This window comes from Synchiropus splendidus, chromosome 11 (genome assembly GCF_027744825.2).
Source record: "Synchiropus splendidus isolate RoL2022-P1 chromosome 11, RoL_Sspl_1.0, whole genome shotgun sequence".
Taxonomy (NCBI): domain Eukaryota; kingdom Metazoa; phylum Chordata; class Actinopteri; order Syngnathiformes; family Callionymidae; genus Synchiropus; species Synchiropus splendidus.
This window is the reverse complement of record NC_071344.1, coordinates 14,056,895-14,064,626: the sequence shown is the minus strand read 5'-3', so window position 1 is coordinate 14,064,626 and position 7,732 is coordinate 14,056,895. Positions and strand designations below refer to the sequence as shown.

At 43.7% G+C, this 7,732-nt stretch overlaps 2 protein-coding genes across 3 annotated transcripts; one reads left to right on the top strand and one right to left on the bottom strand.

The window, feature by feature from the left end:
* Positions 1-341: 341 nt before the first annotated feature.
* prelid1a (PRELI domain containing 1a) lies at positions 342-3,356 on the top strand. The gene is made up of 6 exons (XM_053879907.1): positions 342-449; positions 1,273-1,381; positions 1,801-2,026; positions 2,097-2,210; positions 2,349-2,427; positions 2,493-3,356. Exons 2-6 carry the CDS (start codon positions 1,290-1,292, stop codon positions 2,609-2,611), a joined length of 630 nt encoding a protein of 209 aa, XP_053735882.1. The 5' UTR covers positions 342-449; positions 1,273-1,289; the 3' UTR covers positions 2,612-3,356.
* Positions 3,357-3,921: 565 nt separating this feature from the next.
* mxd3 (MAX dimerization protein 3) lies at positions 3,922-7,577 on the bottom strand. 2 transcript variants are annotated; one of them, XM_053879908.1, is made up of 6 exons: positions 6,385-7,577; positions 5,700-5,799; positions 5,577-5,606; positions 5,208-5,322; positions 4,820-4,985; positions 3,922-4,752 (listed from the first exon to the last, which is right to left on the bottom strand). In XM_053879908.1, the coding sequence occupies exons 1-6, from the start codon at positions 6,452-6,454 to the stop codon at positions 4,634-4,636; spliced, it is 600 nt and encodes a 199-aa protein (XP_053735883.1). In that variant the 5' UTR covers positions 6,455-7,577; the 3' UTR covers positions 3,922-4,633. The 2 variants fall into 2 exon arrangements, with proteins under 2 accessions (XP_053735883.1, XP_053735884.1); XM_053879909.1 differs by having other exon boundaries at positions 4,820-4,982.
* Between the last annotated feature and the right edge of the window lie 155 nt (positions 7,578-7,732).

Here is a 7,732-nt window from a genome sequence, read left to right as displayed (position 1 = left end):
GAAGGAATCCCTGCTCTTAACACCCACATGCTTGATTTCATGCCTTTCATCTGCAGTAGATTAATATAGAAACTACTGTATATCCAGCCTCCAGCTTTGCAAAAGCCTTTGCTGTTTTCATGTGTAAACTGAATGAATCTATTTGATTCTCTGTCGACTGCATAGGGGACTGATCATGCCCTTGGGCTTTACCACATTCGTTTTTCCTTTATTTATTTTTTCGACACCAAGAATTTACACACCAGCGGTTCAACCGTCGCTGAGCGCTTGTATTGTCCTCTGCCGCCCTCTAGTGGCTCTCAACACACATCACATCGCCGTCTCCTCGCCGGATGTGACGTATGTACTTGACCTTCTTCCTTCTTGGTCATGGTCGGAATGAGTTGCAGGTAACGGAATCGCAGCCGAATGTCGTGGGAAAAGCTTTTCTGACCTTTGTCATGCCACAGGTAATTGTTTATGTCTGTGTAGAGATGGTAGCTTTGTATTCCCTGTGCTTGTGTCAACCTTCGTGGCGTTTTTTATTCATTTGACGTGCTAATGCTAACGAAGAAGCTAACTGTGTGCGGACGTGACAGACGCGTCTCAGTGGTTTTATCAATCGAAAAGCGTTTTGCAGTCATCACCACGGTGGCTACATTTACCTGTCATTGTTACGCGCGGTCTGCCACCGTGGAGTTTAAGCGACAGGTTTCGTGGTTGTAGATGTAAAGCCGTGTCAGTTTTGGGAGTTGACTTTGGCATTTGCTTTTCTGTGAATGGTCAAACCGTAATAACTGTTTTCGGAAGCGAACGTCCAAGGTTCCATTTCCTCATTCCCCTGCCGCATATTCCCGCGAGAGGCCTTTACGACAGCCGCTAGTTGGTCGCATACTGTGTATCGACAGATGACCATTAATCACGCACTCAGATGGGTGTTTGCCAAGTTCGCCTCAGGCTGGATTTGACCTTGAATTCCAAATAAAAGACCCACGTTTCATTGAAACATTGTGCAACATGCTGTCTCTGATGCAAAGTCATAAGAATAAAGCAGCACTGAACCGATTTCCTGAATCCTAATGCTGAAGTTATTCATGCGTTCGGGATCTGTCACGATCTAAAGCTGCTGCTAAACTAATTTTTTCTTTTTTATTCTGATGAGTACATATGACAAGCTGAATAAACAAAAAGAAAATAAAGATCAGTATGGTTTCTTTATGTAACATGCACGTCTGTGAAATGAATATTTGTTCTGCCTGCATGAGCCTTATCGTGTCCATCATTTATTAACAGGGTAAACAGTGGGAACAATGGTGAAGTACTTCTGCTGCACAGGTTTGCTGAAAAGCACCTGGGACCAAGTATGCATTGCCTTCTGGCAACGATATCCCAACCCCTACAGGTAAGGTACCTCGGGGTCACTCGCTGGTTTTAAACACACAAAAGTGGAAATCCCATCATCTGATATTAAATCATCATCATCATATACTGTTTATATGTGTATGAAAGTCACACAGATGTAAATATCTACACATTTAATTTGGAGACAATCTAAAAAAAGCGTTTTTGTCTTTGACTTGAACTGAAACAATTTTCTTTCTAATGTGATGGATTATTCTGGAGCAGAATACGTTGAAATAAATGGGTTAATGCTGTGGAAAAAACACAGGTCTTTGATTTGCTCTTTGAATTTTCTTTTGTTCTCATGATAATTATTGTGCAGCAAGTGGTAACCAAAACTCCAGTAGTGGATTTACTCGTAAATCACATGTCCCAACTGAAATGTAAATCAATTGTTTTTTTGTGGTCTCCCATCTCCAGTAACCATGTCTTGACGGAGGACATTATTTTCCGGGAGGTGACCCCATCCAACTGCCTCATTTCCAGACGTCTGTTGACCAAAACAAGCCGTGCGCCCCGCTGGATGGAGCGGTACCTTCCAAAGCACATGGCCAGCTCTGCTTACATCATTGAGGACTCCATTGTGGATCCTCAAAGAAAGACTATGACCACACTGACATGGAACATCACTCACGCCCGCCTCATGGTACTGAAGTTTCGGTGACGTTTAGAGTGTGAAGATCTCTTCATTTCACTGATGTGTGTTGTGCCTTCAGTCAGTGGAAGAGCGGTGCGAGTACAGAACTAATCCTGAAAACGGCAGCTGGACTGAGATAAAAAGAGAAGCTTGGATTGCGTCTAATGTCTATGGTCTCTCTCGAGGAATCCAGGTCAGTGGAGCAGATGTGTGCCACTCGGCTGTGTCACTGACCTGAAAAAGCGCAGGGTCAGACGGTCGATATATATTTGGAATTGTGATCCTGAATGTTCAGCTGTGAATCCACTCTGCTCACCTTCTGTTTGTGCAGGAGTTTGGTCTTGCAAGGTTTAAGACGAGCGTAACGAAAACCATGAAGGGATTCGAGTTTGTGCTCGCCAAAATGCAAGGTGTGTATTGAAAGTGACCGCAGCTGAAGTTCCTTGTCTGAGGTTTGGTTTCCTTTGTGCTTCAGGTGAAACACCCAGAACCTTGACGGAGGCGGCGACAGAGCGAGCGAGAGAGACAGCGCTGGCAGCTAAAGAGAAAGCCAAAGACCTGGCCTCGCAGGCCCACAAGAAGCAGTATGTGTGACGTGCTTCCCCTGAGTCCAGCATGGGTCTATCTCCACCTTGCTCCCCTCCCAGTCTGGCTGCGGGATGAGCCTGGTCCTGGACGGGGGTCCACGCCTCTCTGACGGAACGGTTCTGGTGGACCAGTCGAGTGCTTCATCGGCCTCCTCTTCCTGAAAACAAGCTATGTTTCTACTTAATCCATGCAGATTTTGATTCTAGCTTTGCATCAGATCACAGCCACAGCCACAGCTTTCATCCATGAGCAGCATCATGCAGACAGTTCACATGAAAGTGACTGCAGAAGCATGTCCGGATCGTTCTCGTACAGAACGTAGCGCGCTTCTTAAGTCATTTGTGATCATTGTTTCACATATTCTGAGCTCTGATTTGTGGCAGAATAGACCTCATGTTAATTCCTCAATATCCATGCAATGTCTTGTTCATCTGTGTTGTTGTTATCTTCAAGATAATTTCACGATCTTTTATCATTCTGCCATGACCGATCGACTCTCTGCTTCAAGTTGAAGTTCATGGATCAAGGAATCATCCTTGCTAGTTGTATGTTCTGAATTAGTTTGTGAGCACAGACGTATGTTCATTTACTCACACAAAAGAAGAAGAAATCATGCCTTGTTTTTGTACTTGAAATCTGATAGTGAAACTGCAACTAAAGGCTCTTGTCAGGTAATAAATGCTCGCATTGTTTTTACCAGACCACATGTTGAAGCCCTTCACATCTCATGGTGATGCCTCATCACTCTGAGCCTATGTTACCGTCTGAGTTGTGTTTTAAATGAGGAAAATCAACCTTTGATTTCAGTGTAACTCAGGTGGAGAGCAGATATGGCCATCAAGGAACTCCTTATTCATGTGTATTAGCAGCTCGTTAACCGGTTATGATGCGGTAACAGCGCCATAATTACACATTGTTAACAGAAATTTGTTCATTAATAGGTAATATATTTCCCAATCTGATTTATTTGTAGCACCAGATTTGGAAGATGCATGAAGCTGTCAGGTTTTCTATCGTGCCACTTCATGGCAAGAGTTGGAGTCCAATCGCAAGGTTTCTGTGCCGTTGTAGCACCTTAAGTTCAGTGGGGCCAGGATCGGCAGACACCGACGTCAGGGCTCTTCATCTTGGGTCCTTTCTTCTCGGGAGAGTCTAGTCTTCCCTTGTGACTGGATCCTCAAAATACCTCTGTGGTTGACTGATTCATCTGACATGGATTAAATGCATTTTTCAGTGAAACAGTGCCACCTATATAGTAACACACGATCCACACCCCTCATTTTCATCTAAATAATCCAGAAGCTAAATATAGAAAATATTTATTCATTACAAAAAGCTTACACCAGTACAAAATGCTACATGATATTACTGGGCAGAGAGACAGATGGATGCATACGTCATTTGAAAAAGGTAACAAGGCCTCTTGCATAAACCAAAGTGAGGGCCAACCACCCCTTCAGTTATTAAATACAAACTCGCAGACGTGTCCTGTCTGATTGGTGGAGCGGCTGGAACAACTTGGAGCTGAGAAATCAGGCACATCGGATCAAATCACTTACTGTTTGATCTACTTGTAAAACCATTCAGAGAGTAAATAAGTGCATCTATGGAGGTCTGTGCAACAGAAAGAGAATAAAATAAGTACAGGCATAGCGAGATTAATGTTTAAGTGCATGCTAGACGTGATCTGGTTGAAACGAAACACAGAGGTGTGTAACTTAAGGCAGAGTTCAGTAAAGGCATAGCTAGGTTAAGAATAAGTTAATAAGAGCCATTACTTCGGAGTATTTTTTTTAAAAGCCCTGAAGGTGAAGAAGTAATGACCAGACTGCGTTGGTGAGTTTTTCTGACGTCCGTCCCAGCCCAGTGACTTTTACTGCCGTTCAGTGCAAATGGACGCGACCACCGTGTGAACTGCCGTCGAGGGTTTGTGGAAAAGGTTCAGCAACATTGTCCCCTGTGATCCCTGCTTTTGGAATGTTTTCTCCTCTTCATATCCTGCTGGTGACTTTTGACTTCCGGGCTGGGTCATAGCCAGGATTTGTCCAAACTGGAGTAGCAGTGATCCACTCCGCTGTGAGTAATGCTCACTCTGTCTGAGTCCACGCAGTCGAACACGATGCTTTCCACGTCCACCTCCACGTCCTCTGCGGGGTTCACAGCACATTCATCAGACTGACTCCAGTGACGGATACGCTTGAGATGTTTCCTCACCTCTGTCAGAGTCGGAGCGCTCCGAGGACATGGTGGAGCCCTGGCTGTCGTTGCGCATCCTCTCAGTCCCCCGCTGAAGCTGCTCCAGTCGGACCTGCAGCTCCCTCTGCTCCCAGCGCAGGCGACCTTTCACCTGCTCCGCGCGCTCGTCCTGCTCCTGCAGCTTCTGGGGTGTCAAGATCAAAGAGATCAATTAAGAACAGAAACACATTCTAGATTCTTCTTTCATAAAGCCTAATTTGCAAGTGTCTTTTTGTCTGTTCAATCACGAGACCAGACGTGACTCGTGAGTTGCTTCCTTTTGCCATTCTTCATAATGGAAAGAAAGAAGATTCCTCCCTTGTTTCTTGTTGTTTGTACACTGCGGCACAGTGTCACTCATGCCCACCTTGATATGCATCTGCGCTCGCCGCAGCAGGTTGAGGGTGGTGTTTCTCATGGAGTCCGACGACAGAGGGACTTGCTTTTTGAGCTGCTCAAGGCAGTGCCTCAGCTGCGCCCGTCTACACAACAAACAAACCATGTTGGCTCACACAGTCAGAGAGAAAGAAAAACCTAACTAAAACCATGTCCATAAACTTATGTCCAATGTGTAGGACTCCTATTTTACAGCCATATTATGACAGAATGTGACTAGTTTAAATGAAAAAGAATCAGCATTTTGTTCACATTTATCGCTAGCACGTTGCTGCACTCAACAAAACACACCATTTCTAATGCTGTATTAAGTTATGACTATGTAGTTACAATCTGTTACCTGTTCTTTTCCAACTCGTTGTGAGCCGACCTGCAGGGAGAACTTGGGTGAGTTTTTCTGATTGATCAAAGTGAAAGCTCAGGGCCACACCCTGTCGTGGCTTGTGTTAGGAAATGTCTTCACCTATTGCCACCCGCAGATGTCCTCTTGCTCTTCTGTTTGCTTCTCTTATCGGAGTGGTTCGGGCTCAAAGGCAGGACGGACGCGTATCCATGTTCCGCTTCTGTGCAGACACAACAATCTCCCTCAGTCTCATTTGTGAACAAACAGAAATAGCGTTCAATGTAAGATTCGCGAGGTGAAAACTCGCTGACTCAGTCTGATCGTGCTATAGAAACGGGAGGTTTTCTGGAGGTTCCGACGCGGACAAAGACGCCGGTCCGCTGTCATCATCAGCTGGACGCGTAGCTTTTGGCGCCATCGCATAAAATGACCGAGGCAAAGATTTTCGTCTGAAAAAGTCTTGGTGAAAACATCGCAACGAGTCATGTTTGAGGGCGAGAAAGACGCAGAAACGCGTTAGGAGTTCGGGCTTCTCGGTGAGCGCTCGAGACTCTTTTTGAAAACGGAGCAGATTGGCGCCTTCGAGTACAATGATGTGAGCGACATGTAGGTCACTGAGTCAAACGGTAAATAAGGCCGAATATGACCTCCCTGCGGACCAAACATTTCCAAGCACGCTCCCCAATGCTTTCACTATGTGCTGTGCATTGCATGCATTGCTATTTATTTCCTCTATTAACGGTGGGGTTTAACAATGAGCATTTCCGTCGCCGTCAAAACGAAAAAAAAAAACAACAACTCTCACCTCTGTCTTTTCTCTCCAGAAACTCAGCTGCACGGATCAGAACCTGGATGTTGTCAATGGTGCTTTCCATAGTGAACTTGGGGTGGACAAGAGGAACCGGCCTAACGCGGGGCTAGAGACTGCAGAGCTGGAGTCGCTGGAGCTGTCCGTCCCCGTGTAACGTCCGTAAACCGCACAGCACCAGCGCTGGCGCCGCCTTCACGGGCTCCACGTCACCTCGGAAATCTGCGACTTGACAGCAACGCCTCATCTGTACTTGGTTTAGACTCTTTTGACAAGTTTATCATGATTAGCTTTTAGAATATAGAAGTACGACCGCAATATTCTGAATACACGACGTTTTGTTTCTGGACGAACAGTACTTGACAACTCAAATGTACTTTTCGCCATTTACACATTCACATAATATAAAACTAAACACTGAGTTAATGAAGTTTGATTCAGTAAACCCATATCTATAATCCGTATTTAAATTTTTCAGAGAACTCCATAGTGACTGAAGGCAAATGCAAAGCAACTCAAATACTCAACAAGAGTATTTGCCACCTCTGCTGTGACAACAGTGGATCAGTTCTGGCCATTGCATAAGATAAGCCTGCAATATTGATCAAAAAAGCTGTAGCGATTTCATTAATCGTAATACAGATATGTAATTACCACAGCAATTACGATGTCAAATAAATGCAAAATCGTGTTTATATGATTAGTGAGTCATGTAAACACATTATAACAGATATAATTGAAGAATGAGAATAGAAGTAACTTGAAGGAAAAGTCAGAATGAAGTAATGATTAGAACGTGTAACTGTGCATGTGTATTTTTTTTCACTGCATAGGGCTTTCACAAAAGCATAAAGATATACAGTATATTTTAGGACTATTTCATAACAACAGCTATGGGGGAAAACATTATTTACATCAAAATCTTTCAACAAATACCTCGTAGATATTAGACTCGTCAATCGTTAAATGATATTTGAATATGTCTACTTTTTATCTATTAGCGTTATTGTCTACTTAGCTGTCGGTGGTATCAAAGTACGTGTCTAAAATAATCATTAAAATAACCTAACTTTATTGACAAGCTGGGGTTGGGAATTGTCCCGTTCCACGGTAAGTGAAGGCATCATGTAACGTCATAGCTCAAATCCCTCCCACTCGCCCTCATGTCGTCTGTCATCGTCGACACACGTAAAAATAATTACGCTGTCATATCCCCTGGGATCCAATAAAATACATAAGAATATATATTTCTGAAGTTGACATTTAGTTATATATATATATATATATATATATATATATATATATATATATATATATATATATATGTGGGATTTTAAAAGAAATG